This window comes from Mesoplodon densirostris, chromosome 6 (assembly GCF_025265405.1).
Source record: "Mesoplodon densirostris isolate mMesDen1 chromosome 6, mMesDen1 primary haplotype, whole genome shotgun sequence".
Lineage (NCBI taxonomy): Eukaryota > Metazoa > Chordata > Mammalia > Artiodactyla > Ziphiidae > Mesoplodon > Mesoplodon densirostris.
The window spans coordinates 31,307,444-31,329,833 of NC_082666.1; the positions used below are offsets into that span (position 1 = coordinate 31,307,444).

Sequence of the window (22,390 nt, forward strand, 5' to 3'; positions counted from 1 at the left end):
TTTAAATTTTTATCTCCCTCTTTTTCTTTTTCCCATGAGCACATAGAGATGAATTCCAATGTTAGTACAAGTATGACGATATTACCCTACTGAATTCACACATACATTTGTATAGTTTGTTTTGTTGTTTGTTTTTGCATAAAAGGGCCTCTCCCTAAGAGGTAGTAACAGTTAACAGTTTGGTTGGGTATTCTTGCAGACCTTCTTTTATGCATTAGCTGCATGGGTACATACCTATAGAAATATATAGTTTTCTGTTTTCCCCTGTAAATGATTTCTTACTGTACATATTCATATAAATATGGTTTTCTTTTTGTCACGTCAGTGCGTGTAAAGCTGCTACATTGTTTTGAATCGATGCATTGTATTCCTCAGATTGGTTATGACATAATTTGCTAAATTTTAATTTAATTATACAATTAACAAACACTTTATTTTAAAGAATTCAGATATAATTAAATAATATAATCAATATAATTAAATAAATTTAAAGCCCCTTTGACCATCTTCCCTACTCCTAAGCTTCTCTCAGGAGATAATAACAGTTAACATTTTGGTGTATTGCAGACCCTTTTCTGTGCATTCCATGTAAATGTATGTACCTATGGAAATGAATAGTGTTTGCATTTTTGCCCATGAATAATTACATGCTGTAATTTTTTTCAACATGATTGTGTTTGGTTTCTTGTTTTTACTCAACAGCATGTCTTGGGGATCTTTCCATGTTGATGTTGATCTGCCACACTCTTGAATTGCTCTTGTATAGTATTCCATCGTGCAAATGATCATGGTTTAACTGTTCCTCTGATGATGGTCGTTTAGATTGTTTTCATTTTTTTCACAGCATTATGAACAACACTGCTTTAATATTCTTGTATGACACTCCTTAGGCACTTGAGTCAATTTTAAATATAAAATTTTAATTGATAACTGCCAAATTGTTTTTCAAAATGGCTATACTTGTTTTTATTCTCACAAGAGTATGTGAATTTCTTCACACCTTTGATAATTTATTAATATTAAGCTGTAAATTTTTTGCCAATTGAAGGTATATGAAATAACATATTTTAAAAATTTCTTTTTCCTTGATTACTGATGAGTTGAGGACTTTCCTTTGTTTAGTTTTTTGGTATATTTATTAGTCATTTATAGTTTCTGCTTTGTGACTTGCCCATTTTTCTGTTGTGTTTGTTGTCTTTTTCTATTGATTTGTTGGAATTTGCCTTATTGGTTAAAAAAAATTTTATCCCAGTCTTTTGTTATGTAGAAGTTTTAAATTTTGATGATGTCAAACTTGTAAATCTTTTCCTTTATGGCTTTTTTCTGTTCTTAGATTGCTAGATTTTTTAAAGGGGAATGTTGAATTTTTATCGAATGACCTTTTACTTTCTGTCTAAAGGAGTGATCATAATAATTTGTTAGTATAGTGCATAATTTGTTTTTTAAAGGTAACAAACTTGTATACCGAGGTAGGTACTTTTTTTTTTTTTTTTAACGTGACTTTATTTGGAAATGGCGTCTTTTTAAAAAAAAATGTATTTAATTTATTTATTTTTGGCTGTGTTGGGTCCTCATTGCTGCACGGGCTTTCTCCGGTCACAGTGAGCAGGGACCGCTCTTCGTTGTGGTGCGCGGGCTTCTCATTGTGGTGGCTTCTCTTGTTATGGAGCGTGGGCTCAGTAGCTGTGGCTCACAGGCTCTAGAGCGCAGGCATAGTAGTTGTGGCGCACGGGCTTAGTTGCTCCGCGACATGTGGGATCTTCCCAGACCAGGGCTTGAACCCATGTCCCCTGCACTGGCAGGCGGACCCTTAACCACTGCGCCACCAGGGAAGCCCTATAATGAAAGATTTTAATGAATTTCTAACTATTGAACCTTCCTTAAATTCTTTGGATAAAATCTACTTGGTTATGATATATTATCCTTTTGAAAAACTAGATTTCAATTTGTTATTGATGTATTTGTGTACTATACTCATAAGTTTGAATTATAATGTATCTTCTTCCTCTCTTTTTTCTTCCCTCCCTCCTTTCCCTCCTCCCTTCCTCCCTGACTCTTTCCCTTCCTCCTTCCCCTCTCCTTCTCTCCTTTCTTTTCTCTATAATTTTTTTTTTTTTTTTTTTTTTTTTTTTTTTTTTTTTTCTTTTTGCGGTATGTGGGCCTCTCACTGTTGTGGCCTCTCCCGTTGCGGAGCACAGGCTCCGGATGCGCAGGCCCAGCGGCCATGGCTCACGGGCCCAGCCGCTCCGCGGCATATGGGATCCTCCCAGACCGGGGCACGAACCCGTATCCCCTGCATCGGCAGGCGGACTCTCAACCACTTGCGCCACCAGGGAGGCCCCTCTATAATTTTTTATGCTGCAGTTATGTTGTTTATAGACTGATTTAAGTTTTTCTAAACTCTATAATGGTTATATAACATAAAAATGAGTAATGAAAAATTATTTGGTAAATGTGTTGCATAAATTTATCTGGGTCTAGCACCTTTCTTAGGATAGATAGATCTTGGATTACCCTCTAACTTTTTTCCATAGTTATTTGTATGTTCAAGTTTCTACCTGTTCGTAAGGGAATTTTGCTAATATATCGTTTTTTAGGAAAATTGTCCATTTCAACTATATCTTCACATTTAGTAGATTAAATGCATGTTTTCTTATAATAAAAACACTCTCTAAAATTTTATTTCCTTTTTTTTTTTTTTTTTTGCTTCTAATATTATGTATTATTTTCATTCCTTCCCCTCTCCCCTCCATTTTTCAGACTTGCTGAACAGTGTTCTGTTTTATTGGTCTTTTCCAAGAAAAGCTTTGGGTTGGCTTTATTGATTGCCTAGCTCTATCTGCCTGTTTTAGCATCTAATTAGTTTCTACTTTCATTTTTACAGTTTGCTTCTATTTCTCTGGCTGGGTTAAAAAAAATTTTTTTTTGTACTTTTTCCTCTAATAATTTCAGTTACAGAAGAGTTGCCAGACTAGGTCAAGGAACTTCTATATACTTTACCCAGAATCACCAACTACTGACATTTTGCCCCATTTATTTTATTTTCTTCCCAGCTTTATTGACATATAGTTGACAAAATTATATATATTTAAAGTGTGCAATGTGATGATTTGATATACAAATACATTGTGATTACCACAATCAAGTTAATTAGCACGTTCATCACCTCACAGTTACCTTTTGTGTGTGTGCGCGCGCATGTGTGCGTGTGTGGTGACAACACTTAAAAATCTACTCAGCAAATTTTAGGTATATAAGATAGTATTGTACAATATTATTAACTACAGTCATTATGCTGTACATCAGATCCCAAGAACTTATTCATCTTATAACTAGAAGTTTGTACTTTACCATTTCTCTGGATGTTTTTGTCTATGCATAGTATTTTTTCAGAACCACTGGAGTGTGAATTGGAGACATTTTGCCCAGTTACTTCTGATTACTTAAGTGTGTTAATTTTAAGAACCACATTACAGTTATCAAAATCAGGAAGTTTAACAGTGATACAATACTGTAATCAAAGCCACAATCCATATTTAGATTTCATCAGTTGTCCAAAAAGGTCTTTTATAGATGTTCTTTCTCACTTGGGGATATGATTTAGGAAATGCGTTGCATTTACTTGTCTCTTTAATGTCATTTAATCTGGAACATTCCATCAGCCTCTTTTGTGTGTGTTCCTTGACCTTGACATTGTTAAAATATAGGCTAGGTGTTTGTTGTTGTTGTTCTCAGAGTAACCCTCAATTTGAGTGTATATAATTAAATTAGTTCTGGTTATACATTTTTGGTAGAAATACTATAGAAGTGATGATGTGGTCTTAGTGCATAATATCAGGAATCACCTGATATTGTTTGTTTACAGTGATGTCTGCAAGGTTTGTCCACTGTAAAGTTATTACTTCCCTCTGTAATTAATAATTAATTTGTTAGGAGACATTTGAGATGATGTAAATATCTGTTCCTCATCAGCCTTTCACCTCTGGGTTTAGTTTGTTATTCTATTTCAAGCCTGTCATATTGAAATTTTAGTTTATTTATTTCAGGCTTTATTTTCTTACGTACGTAAGATTATAAACTTTTCTTAGTGTATCACTTTGACATATTAACGGGCATACGTACAGTAGGGTTGGGAATGAAAGGAGACAGTAGTTGGGGAGATTGTCTCTAATAATGTACTACTAGGAAACTGGCAATAAGATCCTGAACAGAGCATTTTAAAGTTGCCCAAGTCACCCACGTCTTACCAAAATACTTCCAGTGTTGATTTAAAGAACAAAAGATTGGTTTTATGACGATCATGATCGTCACACTTCTGAGTATGTTCTAGAAAATTATGAAATTAAGAAGTGTGTTTCTTTAGTGCCACTGGTACCTCAGGACTTGTTTAATATACAGTACCTCAGATGACATATTTACTTCATCATTTCAGGAGAAGTGGCGATGGCATGGAAGAATCCTCTGTCAAGCTGGTTTACTGCTATGCTCCACTGCTTTGGTGGAGGAATTTTATCTCGTCTACTGCTTGCGGAGCCTCCATTGATGTTTCTTGCAGACAACACTAATATATTACTGGCATCTTCAATCTGGTAAGCTGCCATTGTGGTGAACTATGAGACATTCAGAAAAATCGGTAAATTGTTAGTAAATGGAATGTTTTTCTTTAAAAAATATTTTATGTTCTTAAAAGTTAATGCATGTGCAAAGGAAGGAACCCAAATAATGTCAGATGTTTTAAGTGCAAAGTATGTCTCTTTCTCACCCTTCTCCCTTATCCTCTCCCAGAGATAGGTATTGTTGTCTTATGTATCTTTAGTGGAAGCATTTCAAATATGAAAGGACATCAAATATTTGACCCCCAACAGTTGATCTTGTGAACCTAACCTATACACACAGTTATACAACATGATAATCAAGAATGTGGCCAACTACACAAAAAGTCCAAGTGATTACGATATTTATGGTAATTGTTTTTGGTAATTGTCATACTCTGTTCGATTTTTCAGAGCCTTATGAAATTTAACATTAATTTTATTTTGAATTTAGTTTTGAAGTGAAGAAAAAATGTTAGTAGGAATTGCTTTGGATTCTTGCAAATTCAGCTTCAGTTATCTTTAAGAGGGATGATACATCAAGTTAAAAAAAAGTGTAATACAAATCAGAGAGCTTTGTTATACCTAAAGCAAAAACCGTGCTTTTGATTAGAAACCATAGCAATGAAATACGTAACATTAGGAGCACTTGAAGTTAATTTTTATTGTGATAATTTTAAATGAATATGTAACCAATCATAAAAGGGAATATTATAAATAGTAGTAGCAATGGGACAAATAGTGGGAACTAGTGGCAGTAGAAACTATTAAGAGTAGAACAATAAATTTGATAGCTAATATTTATTGAGTTATTACCATATGTCAGCTAAATTATTTATATTCATTGTCATGTTTAATCACCAGAGTCCAATGAAGTAGCTATTATTATTTCCATTTGAAAAATGAGAAAACTGAGGCATAGAGGAACTTTGCTGAAATTTTCGTATTTAGTAAGTGATTGAGCTAGGATCCAAACCCAGTAAGTTTGACTTTAGAGCCTTGCCACTTAACAGCCACTGCCTCTCATTGATTTGTTTAACCATCTCTTAAAGTATATTCTTCCAGTTGCTATGTGTTTTAAAACACTTTCTCAAGGACTTTTATTTCTATAGCAATATTTTAAAAGGATATTAACATTTTGGAGAATTTCTTTTATGTGTGTAGATGCTTAAACTATATGAAAAGTAGGATATCCAGAATCTGACACTTTTCATCACTTCCACTTCTGCTCCTGTATACTAACTACCACTATTGCTTGGACAGTTGTAGTAGCTTCCTAAGTGTTCTAGCTGCTTCTTTCATTATCCCCCTGAGTCTTTTCTTCACATAGTAGATAAAGTGATTATTTTAAAATGTTAGAACATATTACTCCTGTGCTCAATAGTTTCTTATCTTACTAAGAGGAAAATTCAAAACTCTTAACGTAGCCTATAAGGCCCTATAAAATCTTCCCTTCCACTCTCTTTGTTGTAATGTCTTTCTACTGTATGCCTGCTCAGTCTGTGCTAGCCACGTTGGCATTGCCATTTCTTGAACACAAAGATGTTCTTCTGCCTCAGCGCCTTTGTGCTTGCTCTCTTTTCTCTGTGATGTTCTTCTCCCAGAACGCTCATATTTTCTTTTCTTGGAGAGATCTTCTCTGAAAAAAACACCTCCTCTCCCATGACTATCACATCATACTTCTTTTTTTTCCCCCTAGATTTATTACTGTCTGATGTGTTGTCTGTTTATTTCTTCTCATGTTGGTTTGTCTCACTCCACTAGAATAACAGCCTATCAGAGAAGGGACTTTGTTTTGTTAACTGTGTGCCAAGTATTGTTCTAAGTTCAGTAAGTACATTGCTAAAGGAACGGACGGCTTGTGTTCTGTTATATGGGAGTTATATAATTAACAGCAAGAAATTACAGATCTTGGTTAGTGATACACTAAATGAAATAAAAGTGCTTGTCTGTAAATATATACTTCCTTGGCTGAAACAAAAAGATATGTTAGAAATGGAAAATAAGAAATGCATTTTTATGTAGTGAATTAATACTATAGTATTTAAATATTTGTTAACTTGAGATCTTTTATTATGCCCATTTTACATAAGAGGAAATTGAGGCTTGAAGAGTTGGTAAATGACAGGGTCTGGATTTCAACTTAGCATGATCTTAACCAAGAAGAGTTTTCATTATGAACAATATGTGTTTTTTAATTTAAAAGTTTTAATTAATATTGGGTAGGTACAAAGGAACATTTATAAAAATATGCAGAGTATAAAGAATTATGATATAATAAAGATTTGTATATCCATCATTTAGATTAAGGAAAAAATGGCCACTTACAAAAATATTTTATTATAAAGTGAAAATTCAAAAAACCACAAAACCCAAATATATAGCCTAGTGAATTATTGTTAGGTATATCCTTGAAACCATGACCCAAGTCAAGAAATAAAGCTTTGCCATCTATCCCAGAAGTTCCTTCTGGGTGTCATGTTCCAATCACAACCCCCTTCCCACCTTAATCAGGACGATAACACGCTATTATCCTGACTTTTATGGTAATCACTTCTTTGGATGTTTTTATAATTTTATCATCCAGATGTTCATCCCAAGACACTATAATTTCATTATGCTCATTAAAAAATCTAACGTCTCTCTTATTTTATAGGTTCCCCTTCCATTCCTTTTTTCCCTTACAGTTTATCTCTTGAAGAACCAGTCATTTGACATGTAGACTTTTCTGTAGTCATGAGTTTGTTGATTGCATTCTCATGGTGCAGGTCATTATATTCCTCTGTTCTCTGTGTTTCCTGACAATTGGCAGATTTATCCAGAATCCAAATCAGATTCAGGTTAGATTCCTTTGTTTAGCAAGACCATAAGAGGCCCAAAATATCTGATTAGCTTTCTTTTTGTTGACATTAGCATTCTTTTATGCTTAATGCTTATCGTCTGTTAACTGAGAATTACAAAATGGCAATAGTCGGATTCTCTCTTTTCTTCCTGTGTATTAGTTGGAATAGTATTATAAATAAATACTTACTACTAATCATCTGTTATTTGTTTACCCAGTTGTATAGTTCATATAGGAAAGGCAGGATAAATACTTGATTCTTTCCCTTTATTTACCAGTTTTTAAGATTATGATTTGGTCCCCTGCTATTCTCCAAAGGTGACCAGTTTTTTTTTGTTTGTTTGTTAAAATTTTTTTTTCCAGTAAATATGAACTCATGAATTTAAGCATATTTTATGGATTTCAATAAACTGGAATTTTCTCATTATTGAAGCTCAAATTGTTCCTTTGTTGGCCAGTGGGAATTTCTTCAGATTGGCTCTTAAGACTTTGATTAGCATCCTTGCTACTTAAAATAGGATTCATCTTGTACTTTCTTCTGGAATTACTCATTTCTCTAAGAAGCTCTGGTTCCTTTTAGTGAGAAATGGTATTTGAAGACCACAATCTGAGCACTAGACATGTTCATTATTCCTGAATTGGTTGTTTCTAGGTCTTTTCAGTGGACAGAGCTAGGAAAAATAAGGATAAAACAACTCATGAGTTCATTTGATATTTCTAATTCAAATTCAAGATCATAGAACTTTTATTTAACTTCTTTCCATTACATATGTATCTTCTTTCTCCCACACTAAGAATTTTGATTCTTAAGGGCACAAGACATGATAGAATTAGGATCTTCCAACACTGCTCATTTATTCTGTATTGTTCATGCAATACACAATAGTTTTGAAGTAATAGTATGAACACCACCACTGATACGATTACTGAAAATATTAATTTTTTTGTGTATACACTTGTCGTTCTCTGCCTGTTTTTTAAATAGATGTACTATTCTACACTGTTATAGTAATAGCTATTATGTACTATACTCTTACCTTTTTATTCCCATTCAGCCTTAGTTTTATAGCTAACTGTATACTTAATGTTTATCACCAGTCCTTATGTCTGTGTCTCTGGTAATTTTGGTTTTCTGAAGGTTTTTCTCTAGTAGGTTCATTTGGAGTAGTAGTCCCTGAATTCTCATGTGTTGATAAATTTGTTTGTGTCTTTCTACTTGAAAGTCAGTTTTATTGGATATAAAATCATAAGATCATACTTTCTATCTTTGAGTATTTTAAATATGTTACTCGGTCTTCTTGTGTTATAAAGCATTGCTGTGAAAAACTCTGATGATCATTTAATTTTCTTTCCCTTATAAGTCACATGCTCTTCTTTTCTAGATGCCCAAAAGTTTCTTTTCTTTTCTTTCTTTCTTTTTTTATTAACATCTAGTAATTTAAATAGTTCTAGGTGTTGGTCATTTGGGGTCAGTCTTCTTAGGTACATGGTCTGTTCTTTTTAGTAGCTACATGTGTTTTTTTAAACTGAGAAAGTTATTTTAGTATTTGTACTCTTCTGCTTTGGTTTTCTCCAGGAAGTCCTATTGGCTGTTTTTTTGCCCTGCTTCAATGAACCTTTTTATATCTTTTAAATTTTTAAAAAATTTTTCTTTTTTACCTTCTATTTCTTTGAAGGCACTGTTATTTTATTTCTCTTTGTTTTCCTTCTAGTTTGGTCTTCATTACTAAAATAACTTTTTTTCTTTATCTTTTTATTCTTCCTGAGTATTGTATCTCCACTTCTCAGTTTTTCTAATTCTGATGTACACTGTTTTATGTGTTGTATCGCTTTTCTTAATGTCTTTACCTTGTTTTGAAATAGGAGGTTGCAGTTTTGACCTGTTTTGTGGACCCATTTTCCTGAGTACTTTCATTGTAGGGATTTTTTTTCTCTTATAATAAATGTGTATGGGGTTTGACCTTGATACTTTTCTGTTGGTAATTTTTATGTGGAATCAGGTTTCTTGAACCTTCAAGACAAAGTGGAATTCAGGAAAGATTTTCTGACTTCATAGAGCTCCTGTCCTGTGTCTGTTGTTTTTATGTAGTGTTCAAAAGATGATGACCTGCTTTCTGAGATTTCCTGGGTCCCTTCCCCAGTTTGGTCTGGACCTTCCCCTTCTTTTGTTGTTCTATGCTGCTCAGTTTTGATTCTACATCAGCAGTTTCTTCTTATTATTGGACTTGTTCTAGAAAGGAGCCTGGGTGGATCAGTTTTCAAAGTTCACAGGGACTACGTTGGTCCAACCCCTTCAGACGTTATCATGGACTCTTTGTCTCACCTGGTATTGGAAATGTCAGAATCCTTCCAGTTTCAGCTGTTGTTGTTTTCCAGATTGGCCTGCTGTGCTTTCTAGTGAATTCCCATTAGCTGTTTTGAAGCTGTTTTGTTCTTAGGTCCATTAGTTGCCACCTTGCTGCTTTCTTCTTCCTGCCAAGCAGTTTAGTTCTATGAATGCTGGTGATTTGCCTTTACCCATTTGCATTTTGGGATTTAAAGGGATACCTTGTCACATAGTTTTGTTGTAAGTGCTATGGATGGGATTTTGGCTTTGCTATCCAGTTGCCCTGTTTTTATGAGGCAATTTGAAGAGATCAAAATCTAGGCAGCTACTGCTGCCACCATCTTCCCAGAACAGTTGCCATTAGTTTTGATGTCCCCGTATGACCCTCCACCCTCAGCCCGATCCCATCTTCTCTCTTCCTTACTCATAGGTAACCATTACCCTTAATTTTGTACCTTTCATTCCTTTACTTTTCTATGCAGGTCTGACGTGTATTTTTCTAAATAATATAGTTTTTGAAAATTTTATAAATGGAATCATATGTATGTATTTTTCAGTGACTTGGTTTTTTTGTTCAGCCTCTGTTCCTGAGATTCAGTCTTATTGTGTATGCTTGTAATTTATTACTTGTCGCTTCTGTATAGTTTATCAGAATGAATTGTCATCATATATTCATCCATTTCTCTGTTGACATAGAGTTGTTTCTAGTATTTTTTCTATTACAGTATTGCTAAGAACATGATGTACATGGGTAAGATTTTCTCTTGATATAGCTTAAGAGTAGATTTACTGAGTTATAGGGAAAGTGATTTTTAAGCTCTACTAGATAATGAGAAATCATTTCCCAAAATGGTTATAATAATTTACATCTCTACTGTATTGCACTTAATCTAAGAACTGGACTTTACCAATAACTTATATACTTACATTTCTCTCCCCAGTCCCATCTTGCTGCACTTTTTCCACAGTTAACCTCTACCCTGTGTTTATCTTTTTGTGAATATGAATATATGAATATCTTTAGATATTCATATATATGAATATCTAAACAATAGATTTTTTTAGTTTTATTTGTTTGGGGCCCTATTTTAAAATGGGGTATTATACTCTGTATAGTTCTCTAGGACTTTTTTTCATTCAACATTATGTTACTAAGATTCATCTGTGTTTTGCTAGTAGCTGTAGTACATTCCTTCTCACTGTTGTATAATCTATTATATTAATAACTGTATTTTATTTATTCTGATGAGCATTTTTATTGATTCTAGTTGTTGGGCATTACAAAACAACAAGAGCAGCCACTGATGTAGTACAGACACTTTTCTAAGTGCTTTACATTTATTATCTCATTTAACCTCACAAGAAACTGGTGAGGTAGGCTCTCTATTATTTTCATTTAATAAATGAGGAATCTGAGGCAAGAAGGGTAAAATAACTTGCTCAAGGAATCACTGATATCTAGTAGCTGGAGCCAGCATTCAAACCTAGGCTCCCTAGTCCTTTAGTCTGCACTTATACAGTGTACTGTTTTGGACTTGGGAAATACTGACATTGTCTTTGTGCTCACAGACCCTTAAATATAAAAAATGCTTGCTTAAAGACATAGTATATTTTACTGTTTTCTTTTTTAAGGTTTTAATGTTGAGAACAAATGTGTAATCTTTGCTTCATTTGATTTTAATTTGGGAAATTAAAATGATGTTTGTAATGTACTTTAAACTCTAGCAAGCTAAACTAAGGGAGTATGTGAATGTACTTATTGGCAAGGTCATCTTTAGTACAGTAGCTCATAGTGCTCACCTTTGGAGATTAGCACCATCTACTGGCAAAGGGAAACAATAACTTGGTATGTCATAGTATGTTTAATATTTTTTGGAAGACAGTGTACCCTTTCATAGGATTTTTCTTTTTGAAAACTGTTTCTGGGGGGAAATAATATTTTGTAATTTCTCTGTGTTTTGATTTTTATGCCCCATTTTGTTTTCCTTTAACTTCCAAGTATCAGTTATATATTGCACATTTGCATAACTGAGACTGCATTTTTATGAGGAAAAGTACAACAAAAGGTATAGTTTTATAGGTCTGTCATTCTGTAATAGTCTTTTTCAAAGCATATACATAAAATTTTTGATTTGTTAGAGTAGTAAGAGCAAGAGCAAAGCTCTCGTATTGGACTAATATGAACTGTATTTAGCTTACTGTTCTGTTTTGGCCTAGTTAAGTCATACTGTTTTGGTAGTCAGAAGCGGGAAATTAAGGGAGGGTGAAAACAGTTCTCAGAGACTAACCGTGGGAGGCTCAACTCTTGGTATTAACCTAAATTCTACTTTCGTCTTTCCTACTTAAACTGGGTTAGCTTTCATTTGTCAGTGAACTCGCATCCTGCTTGTATCCTGTTTTATTTTATTTTATTTTTAACATCTTTATTGGAGTATAATTGATTTACAATGCTGTGTTAGTTGCTGCTGTATAACAGAGTGAATCATCTGTACGTATACATATATCCCCATATCTCCTCGCTCTTGCGTCTGCCTCCCACCCTCCCTATCCCACCCCTCTAGGTGGTCACAAAGCACCGAGCTGATCTCCCTGTGCTATGCAGCTGCTTCCCACTAGCTATCTATTTTACATTTGGTGTGTATATATGTCCATGCCACTCTCTCACTTCATCCCAGCTTACCATTACCACTTGCCATGTCCTCAAGTCCATTCTCTATGTCTGCGTCTTTATTCCTGTCCTGCCCCTAGGTTCTTCAGAACCATTTTTTTTTTTAGATTCCATATATATCTGATAGCATACAGTATTTGTTTTTCTCTTTCTGACTTACTTCATTCTGTATGACAGACTCTGGGTCCATCCACCTCACTACAAATACCTCAATTTCGTTTCTTTTTATGGCTGAGTAATATTCCATTTGTATATTGCCACATCTTCTTCTTCTTTTTTTTTTTTCCATTTTTTTTATTAGTTTCTGCTTTATAACAAAGTGAATCAGTCATACATATACATCTGTTCCCACATCCCCTCCCTCATGCATCTCCCTCCCTCCCACCCTCCCCATCCCTCCCCTCCAGGCAGTCACAAAGCACCGAGCTGATCTCCCTGTGCTCTGCGGCTGCTTCCCACTATCTATCTACCCTACGTTTGGTAGTGTATATATGTCCATGCCTCTCTTTCGCTTTGTCACAGCTTACCCTTCCCCCTCCCCATATCCTCAAGTCCATTCTCAAGTAGGTCTGTGTCTTTATTCCCGTTTTACCCCTAGGTTCTTCATGACATTTTTTTTCTTATATTCCATATATATGTGTTAGCATACGGTATTTGTCTTTCTCTTTCTGATTTACTTCACTCTGTATGACAGACTCTAGGTCTATCCACCTCATTACAAATAGCTCAGTTTCGTTTCTTTTTATGGCTGAGTAATATTCCATTGTATATATGTGCCACATCTTCTTTATCCATTCATCCGATGATGGACACTTAGGTTGTTTCCAGCTCCGGGCTATTGTGAATAGAGCTGCAATGAACATTGTGGTACATGTCTCTTTTTGAATTATGGTTTTCTCAGGGTATATGCCTAGTAGTGGGATTGCTGGATCATATGGTAGTTCTATTTTTAGTTTTTTAAGGAACCTCCATACTGTTCTCCATAGTGGCTGTACCAATTCACATTCCCACCAGCAGTGCAAGAGTGTTCCCTTTTCTCCACACCCTCTCCAGCATTTATTGTTTCTAGATTTCTTGATGATGGCCATTCTGACTGGTGTGAGATGATATCTCATTGTAGTTTGATTTGCATTTCTCTAATGATTAATGATGTTGAGCATTCTTTCATGTGTTTGTTGGCAGTCTGTGTATCTTCTTTGGAGAAATGCCTATTTAAGTCTTCTGCCCATTTTTGGATTGGGTTGTTTGTTTTTTTGCTATTGAGCTGCATGAGCTGTTTATAAATTTTGGAGATTAATCCTTTGTCAGTTGTTTCATTTGCAAATATTTTCTCCCATTCTGAGGGTTGTCTTTTGGTCTTGTTTATGGTTTCCTTTGCTGTGCAAAAGCTTTGAAGTTTCATTAGGTCCCATGTGTTTATCTTTGTTTTTATTTCCATTTCTCTAGGAGGTGGGTCCAAAAGGATCTTGCTGTGATTATGTCATAGAGTGTTCTACCTATGTTTTCCTCTAAGAGTTTGATAGTTTCTGGCCTTACATTTAAGTCTTTAATCCATTTTGAGCTTATTTTTGTGTATGGTGTTAGGGAATGATCTAATCTCATACTTTTACATGTCCCTGTCCAGTTTTCCCAGCACCACTTATTGAAGAGGCTGTCCTTTTTCCACTGTACATCCCTGCCTCCTTTATCAAAGATAAGTTGGCCATATGTGCGTGGGTTTATCTCTGGGCTTTCTATCCTGATCCACTGATCTATCTTTCTGTTTTTATGCCAGTACCACACTGTCTTAATTACTGTAGTTTTGTAGTATAGTCTGAAGTCAGGGAGACTGATTCCTCCAGCTCCTTTTTTCGTTCTCAAGATTGCTTTGGCTATTCGGGGTCTTCTGTTTTTCCAAACAAATTTTGAAATTTTTTGTTCTAGTTCTGTGAAAAATGCCAGTGGTAGTTTGATAGGGATTGCATTGAATCTGTAGATTGCTTTGGGTAGTAGAGTCATTTTCACAATATTGATTCTTCCAATCCAGGAGCATGGTATATCTCTCCATCTGTTTGTATCATCTTTAATTTCTTTCATCAGTGTCTTATAATTTTCTGCATACAGGTCTTTTGTCTCCTTAGGTAGGTTTATTCCTAGATATTTTATTCTTTTTGTTGCAATGGTAAATGGGAGTGTTTTCTTGATTTCATTTTCAGATTTTTCATCATTAGTGTACAGGAATGCCAGAGATTTCTGTACATTAATTTTGTAACCTGCTACTTTACCAAATTCATTGATTAGCTCTAGTAGTTTTTTGGTAGCATCTTTAGGATTCTCTATGTATAGTATCATGTCATCTGCAAACAATGACAGCTTTACTTCTTCTTTTCCGATTTGGATTCCTTTTATTTCCTTTTCTTCTCTGATTGCTGTGGCTAAAACTTCCAAAACTAGGTTGAATAAGAGTGGTGAGAGTGGGCAGCCTTGTCTTGTTCCTGATCTTAGTGGAAATGGTTTCAGTTTCTCACCATTGAGGACAATGTTGGCTGTGGGTTCGTCATATATGGCCTTTATTATGTTGAGGAAAGATCCCTCTATGCCTACTTTCTGCAGGGTTTTTATCATAAATGGGTGTTGAATTTTGTCAAAAGCTTTCTCTGCATCTATTGAGATGATCATATGGTTTTTCTCCTTCAACTTGTTAATATGGTGTATCACATTGATTGATTTGCGTATATTGAAGAATCCTTGCATTCCTGGAATAAACCCCACTTGATCATGGTGTATGATCCTTTTAATGTGCTGTTGGATTCTGTTTGCTAGTATTTTGTTGAGGATTTTTGCATCTATGTTCATCAGTGATATTGGCCTGTAGTTTTCTTTCTTTGTGACATCCTTGCCTGGTTTTGGTATCAAGGTGATGGTGGCCTCGTAGAATGAGTTTGGGAGTGTTCCTTCCTCTGAAATTGTTTGGAAGAGTTTGAGAAGGATGGGTGTTAGCTCTTCTCTAAATGTTTGATAGAATTCGCCTGTGAAGCCATCTGGTCCTGGGCTTTTGTTTGATGGAAGATTTTTAATCACAGTTTCAATTTTAGTGCTTGTGATTGGTCTATTCATATTTTCTATTTCTTCCTGAGTCAGTCTTGGCAGGTTGTGCATTTCTAAGAATTTGTCCATTTCTTCCAGGTTGTCCATTTTATTGGCATAGAGTTGCTTGTAGTAATCTCTCATGATCTTTTGTATTTCTGCAGTGTCAGTTGTTACTTCTCCTTTTTCATTTCTAATTCTATTGATTTGAGTCTTCGCCCTTCTTTTCTTGATGAGTCTGGCTAATGGTTTGTCAATTTTGTTTATCTTCTCAAAGAACCAGCTTTTAGTTTGGTTGATCTTTGCTATCGTTTCCTTCATTTCTTTTTCATTTATTTCTGATCTGATCTTTATGATTTCTTTCCTTCTGCTAGCTTTGGGGGTTTTTTGTTCTTCTTTCTATAATTGCTTTAGGTGCACGGTCAGGTTGTTTACTCGAAATGTTTCCTGTTTCTTAAGGTGGGATTGTATTGCTATAAACTTCCCCCTTAGAACTGCTTTTGCTGCATCCCATAGGTTTTGGGTTGTCGTGTCTCCATTGTCATTTGTTTCTAGGTATTTTTTAATTTCCTCTCTGATTTCTTCAGTGATCACTTCGTTATTGAGTAGTGTATTGTTTAGCCTCCATGTGTTTGTATTTTTTACAGATCTTTTCCTGTAATTGATGTCTAGTCTCATAGCATTGTGGTCGGAAAAGATACTTGATACAATTTCAATTTTCTTAAATTTACCAAGGCTTGATTTGTGACCCAAGATATGATCTATCCTGGAGAATGTTCCATGAGCACTTGAGAAAAATGTGTATTCTGTTGTTTTTGGATGAAATGTCCTATAAATATCAACTAAGTCCATCTTGTTTAATGTATCATTTAAAGCTTGTGTTTCCTTATTTATTTTCATTTTGGACGATCTGTCCATTGGTGAAAGTGGGGTTTTAAATTCCCCTACTATGAGTGTGTTACTGTTGATTTCCCCTTTTATGGCTGTTAGTATTTGCCTTATGTATTGAGGTGCTCCTATGTTGGGTGCATAAATATTTACAATTGTTATATCTTCTTCTTGGATCGATCCCTTGATCATTATGTAGTGTCCTTCTTTGTCTCTTGTAATAGTCTTTATTTTAAAGTCTATTTTGTCTGATATAAGAATTGCTACTCCAGCTTTCTTTTGATTTCCATTTGCATGGAATATCTTTTTCCATCCCCTTACTTTCAATCTGTATGTGTCTTTAGGTCTGAAGTGGGTCTCTTGTAGACAGCATATATATGGGTCTTGTTTTTGTATCCATTCAGCCACTCTGTGTCTTTTGGTGGGAGCATTTAGTCCATTTACATTTAAGGTAATTATTGATATGTATGTTCCTATTCCCATTTCCTTAATTGCTTTGGGTTCGTTATTGTAGGTATATTCCTTCTGTTGTGTTTCTTGCCTAGAGAAGTTCCTTTAGCATTTGTTGTAAAGCTGGTTTGGTGGTGCTGAACTCTCTCAGCTTTTGCTTGTCTGTAAAGGTTTTAATTTCTCCATCAAATCTGAATGAGATCCTTGCTGGGTAGAGTAATCTTGGCTGCAGGTTTCTCTCCTTCATCACTTTAATTATGTCCTGCCACTCCCTTCTGGCTTGTAGAGTTTCTGCTGAGAGATCAGCTGTTAACCTGATGGGGATTCCCTTGTGTGTTATTTGTTGTTTTTCCCTTGCTGCTTTTAATATGATTTCTTTGTGTTTAATTTTTGACAGTTTGATTAATATGTGTCTTGGTGTATTTCTCCTTGGATTTATTCTGTATGGGACTCTCTGTGCCTCCTGGACTTGATTAACTATTTCCTTTCCCATATTGGGGAAGTTTTCAACTATAATCTCTTCAAATATTTTCTCAGTCCCTTTCTTTTTCTCTTCTTCTTCTGGAACCCCTATAATTCGAATGTTGGTGCGTATAATGTTGTCCCAGAGGTCTCTGAGACTGTCCTCTGTTCTTTTCATTCTTTTTTCTTTATTTTGCTCTGCATCAGTTATTTCCACTATTTTATCTTCCACCTCACTTATCCGTTCTTCTGCCTCAGTTATTCTGCTATTGATCCCATCTAGAGTATTTTTTATTTCATGTATTGTGTTTTTAATCGATGCTTGATTCATCTTTAGTTCTTCTAGGTCCTTGTTAACTGTTTCTTGCATTTTGTCTATTCTATTTCCAAGATTTTGGATCATCTTTACCATCATTATTCTGAATTCTTTTTCAGGTAGACTGCCTATTACCTCTTCATTTGTTAGGTCTGGTAGGTTTTTATCTTGCTCCTTCACCTGCTGTGTGTTTTTCTGTCTTCTCATTTTGCTTATGTTACTGTGTTTGGGGTCTCCTTTTTGCAGGCTGCAGATTCGTAGTTCCCGTTGTTTTTCGTGTCTGACCCCAGTGGCTAAGGTTGTTTCAGTAGGTTGTGTAGGCTTCCTGGTGGGGGGGACTAATGCCTGTGTTCTGGTGGTTGAGGCTCGATCTTGTCTTTCTGGTGGACAGGTCCACGTCTGGTGGTGTGTTTTGGGGTGCCTATGGCCTTATTATGTTTTTAGGTAGCTTCTCTGCTAATGGGTGGGGTTGTGTTCCTGCCTTGCTAGTTGCTTGGCATAGGGTGACCAGCACTGTAGCTTGCTGGTCGTTGACTGAAGCTGGGTGCTGGTGTTGGGATGGAGATCTCTGGGAGATTTTCGCTGCTTGATATTATGTGGAGCTGGGAGGTCTCTTGTGGACCCGTGTCCTGAAGTTGGCTCTCCCACTTCAGAGGCACAGCACTGGCTCCTGGCTGCAGCACCAAGAGCCTTTCATCCACCCGGCTCAGAATAACAGGGAGAAAAAGCAGAAAGAAAGAATTAGTAGAAGAAAGAAAGAGAGAGGGAAAGAAAGGAAGAAGGGAAGAAAGGAAGGAAGGAAGGAAGAAAGAAAGAAAGGAGGGAGGGAGGGAGGAAGGATGGAAAGAAAGAAGGAAAGAAAGGAGGGAGGGAGGGAGCAATGAAAGCAAAAGGAAGAGTGAATGGAAGAAGGGAGGGAGGGAGGGAGGAAGGAAAGAAAGAAAGACAGACAGGAGGGAGGGAGGGAGGAAGGAAAGAAAAAGAAAGTGGAAAGAAGAAGGGTGGGAGGGAGGGAGGAAAGAAAAAGAAAGAAGGAAAGGAAGAGCGGAGGGAGGGAGGGAGGAAGGGAAGGTAGAAAAAAAGAAAGAGCAGGTAAAGTAAAATAGAATAAAGTATGAAATATAGTAGCGTTATTAAAATTAGAAAGTAATTATTGAAAAAAGAAAAAAAAAAAAAAACGGACCGATAGAACCCTGGGACATATGGTGGAAGCAAAGCTATACAGAGAGAATCTTACACAGAAGATTACACATACACATTCACAAAAAGAGAGCAGGGGGAAAAATCAAAAATCTTGCTCTCCAAGCCCACCTCCTCAATTTGGGATAATTCGTTGTAAAAAGAGGAAAAAGGGCAAGAAGTCTGAAATCTTGCTCTCTAAGTCCACCTCCTTACTTTGGAATAATTCGTTGTAAAAAGAGGAAAAGGGGGGAAAGTCTTAAATCTTGTCCTCAAAGTCCACTTCCTCAATTTGGGATGATTCGCTGTCCATTCATGCACTCCACAGACGCAGGGCACATCAAATGGACCGTGGAGCTTTAATCCGCTGCCTCCGAGGCTGCACAGAGAGATTTCCCTGTCTCTTCTCTGCTCTCACAGCTCCCGGGTCTCAGCCTTGGACCTGGCCCCGCCTCTGTGCGTAGGTCGCCGGAGGGCGTCCGTTCTTCGCTCAGACAGGACGGGGTTTAAAGGAGCCGCTGATTCGGGGGCTCTGGCTCATTCATGCAGAGGGGAGGGAGGGGCGCGCAGTGTGGGGCGGGCCTGCGGCGGCAGAGGCCGGCGTGACGTTGCAGCAGCCCGTGGCGCTCCGTGCGCTTTCCCGGGAAAGCCGTCCCCGGGTCTCGGGACCCCGGCAGTGGCGGGGTGCACAGGTCCCCCGGAAGGTGGGGCGGACAGTGACCCGCGCTCGCACACAGGCCCCGTGGCTGCGGCGGCGGCGGGCGGCGGCAGGCGGCGGTGGTGGCGGGCCGCGGGGGCGGCGGCGGCGGCGGCGGTGGCGGCGGGGGGCCGCGGCGGCGGCGGCGGCTGGCGGCGTCGGGCGGTGGGCGGCGGCGGGCGCCACATCTTCTTTATCCATCTGTCTGTTGATGGGCACTTAGATTGCTTCCATGTCCTGGCTGTTGTAAAAAGTGCTGCAGTGAACGTTGTGGTACGTGTCTCTTTGAATTATGGTTTTCTCAAGATATATGCCCAGTAGTAGGATTGTTGGTTTGTATGGTTGTTCTATTTTTAGTTTCTTAAGGAACCTGCATACTGTTCTCCATAGTGGCTGTATCAAGTGACATTCTCACCAACAGTGAAAGAGGGTTCCCTTTTCTCCACACCCTCTCCAGCATTTACTGTTTGTAGATTTTTTGATGATGGCCATTCTGACAGGTGTGAGGTGATATCTCATTGTAGTTTTGATTTGCATTTCTCTAATGATTAGTGATGTTGAGCATTCTTTCATGTGTTTGTTGGCAATCTGTATATCTTCTTTGGAGAAATGTCTGTTTAGGTCTTCTGCCCATTTTTGGGTTGGGTTCCTTGTTTTTTTGATACTGAGATGCATGAGCTGCTTATATATTTTGGAGATTAATCCTTTTTCAGTTGCTTCGTTTGCAAATATTTTTTCCCATTCTGAGGGTTGTCTTTTCATCTTGTTTATGGTTTCCTTTGCTGTGCAAAAGCTTTTAAGTTTCATTAGGTCCCATTTGTTTATTTTTGTTTTTATTTCCATTTCTCTAGGAGGTGGGCCAAAAAAGGATCTTGCTGTGATTTATGTCATAGAGTGTTCTGCCTATGTTTTCCTCTAAGAGTTTGATAGTGTCTGGCCTTACATTTAGGTCTTTAATCCATTTTGAGTTTATTTTTGTGTGTGGTGTTAGGGAGTGTTCTAATTTCTTTCTTTTACATGTAGCTGTCCAGTTTTCCCAGCACCACTTATTGAAGAGGCTGTCTTTTTTCCATTGTATATTCTTGCCCCGTTTATCAAAGATAAGGTGACCATATGTGCATGGGTTTATCTCTGGGCTTTCTATCCTGTTCCATTGATCTATATTTTTGTTTTTCTGCCAGTACCATTACTGAAGGTACTGTAGGTTTGTAGTATAGTCTGAAGTCAAGGAGCCTGATTCCTCCAGCTCCATTTTTCTTTCTCAACATTGCTTTGTCTATTCAGGGTCTTTTGTGTTTCCATACAAATTGTGAAGTTTTTTGTTCTAATTCTGTAAAAAATGCCATTGGTAGTTTGATAGGGATTGCATTGAATCTGTAGATTGCTTTGTGTAGTACAGTCATTTTCACAATGTTGATTCTTCCATTCCAAGAACATGGTATGTCTCTCTATCTGCTTCTTTCATCAGTGTCTTATAGTTTTCTGCAGGTTTTTTTGTCTCCTTAGGTATGTTTATTCTTAGGTATTTTACTCTTTTTATTGCAGTGGTAAATGGGAGTGTTTCCTTAATTTCTCTTTCAGATTTCTTGTCATTAGTGTACAGGAATGCAAGAGATTTCTGTGCATTAATTTTGTATCCTGCTACTTTACCAAATTCATTGATTAGCTCTAGTAGTTTTCTGGTGGCATCATTATGATTCTGTATGTATAGTATCATGTCATCTGCAAACAGTGACAGTTGTACTTCTTCTTTTCCAATTTGGATTCCTTTTATTTCTTTTTCTTCTAGGATTGCTGTGGCTAAAACTTCCAAAACTGTGTTGAATAAGAGTGGTGAGAGTGGGCAACCTTGTCTTGTTCCTGATCTTAGTGGAAATGGTTTCAGTTTTTCACCATTGAGAACAATGTTGGCTGTAGGTTTGTCATATATATAGCCTTTATTATGTTGAGGTAAGTTCCCTCTATGCCTACTTTCTGGAGGGTTTTTATCATAAATCGGTGTTGAATTTTCTTGAAAGCTTTTTCTGCATCTGTTGAGATGATCATATGGTTTTTCTCCTTCAGTTTGTTAATATGGTGTATCATGTTGATTGATTTTCATATATTGAAGAATCCCTGCATTCCCTGGATTAACCCCACTTGATCATGGTGTATGATCCTTTTAATGTGCTGTTGGATTCTGATTGCTAGTTTTTTGTTGAGGATTTTTACATCTATGTTCATCAGTGATATTGGCCTGTAGTTTTCTTTTTTTGTGACATCTTTGTCTGGTTTTGGTATCAGGTGATGGTGGCCTTGTAGAATGAGTTTGGGAGTGTTCCTCCCTCTGCTATATTTTGGAAGAGTTTGAGAAGGATAGGTGTTAGCTCTTCTCTAAATGTTTGATAGAATTTGCCTGTGAAGCCATCTGGTCCTGGGCTTTTGTTTGTTGGAAGATTTTTAATCACAGTTTCAATTTCAGTATTTGTGACTGGTCTGTTTATATTTTCTTTGTCTTCTTGGTTCAGTCTCGGAAGCTTGTGCTTTTCCAAGAGTTTGTCCATTTCTTCCAGGTTGTCCATTTTATTGGCATACAGTTACTTGTAGTAATCTCTCATGGTCCTTTGTATTTCTGCAGTGTCAGTTGTTACTTCTCCTTTTTCATTTGTAATTGTGTTGATTTGAGTCTTTTCCCTTTTTTCTTGAAGAGTCTGGCTAATGGTTTATCAATTTTATCTTCTCAAAGAACCAGCTTTTAGTTTTACTGATCTTTGCTCTTATGTCCTTCATTTCTTTTTCATTTATTTCTGATCTCATTTTTGCGATTTATTTCCTTCTGCTAACTTTGTTTTTTTTTTTTTGTTCTTCTTTCTCTAATTGCTTTTAAGTTTCATTAGGTCCCATTTGTTTATTTTTGTTTTTCTT

At 36.6% G+C, this 22,390-nt stretch overlaps 1 protein-coding gene across 1 annotated transcript in view; it reads left to right on the plus strand.

The window, feature by feature from the left end:
- The window catches only part of TMEM38B (transmembrane protein 38B), an 85,312-nt gene that overhangs the window by 16,656 nt on the left and 46,266 nt on the right, over positions 1 to 22,390 (plus strand). Inside the window, exon 2 of the mRNA XM_060101606.1 lies at positions 4,433 to 4,589. Coding sequence (XP_059957589.1) covers positions 4,433 to 4,589 — 157 coding nt within the window. The remainder of the gene's footprint in view (positions 1 to 4,432; positions 4,590 to 22,390) is intronic.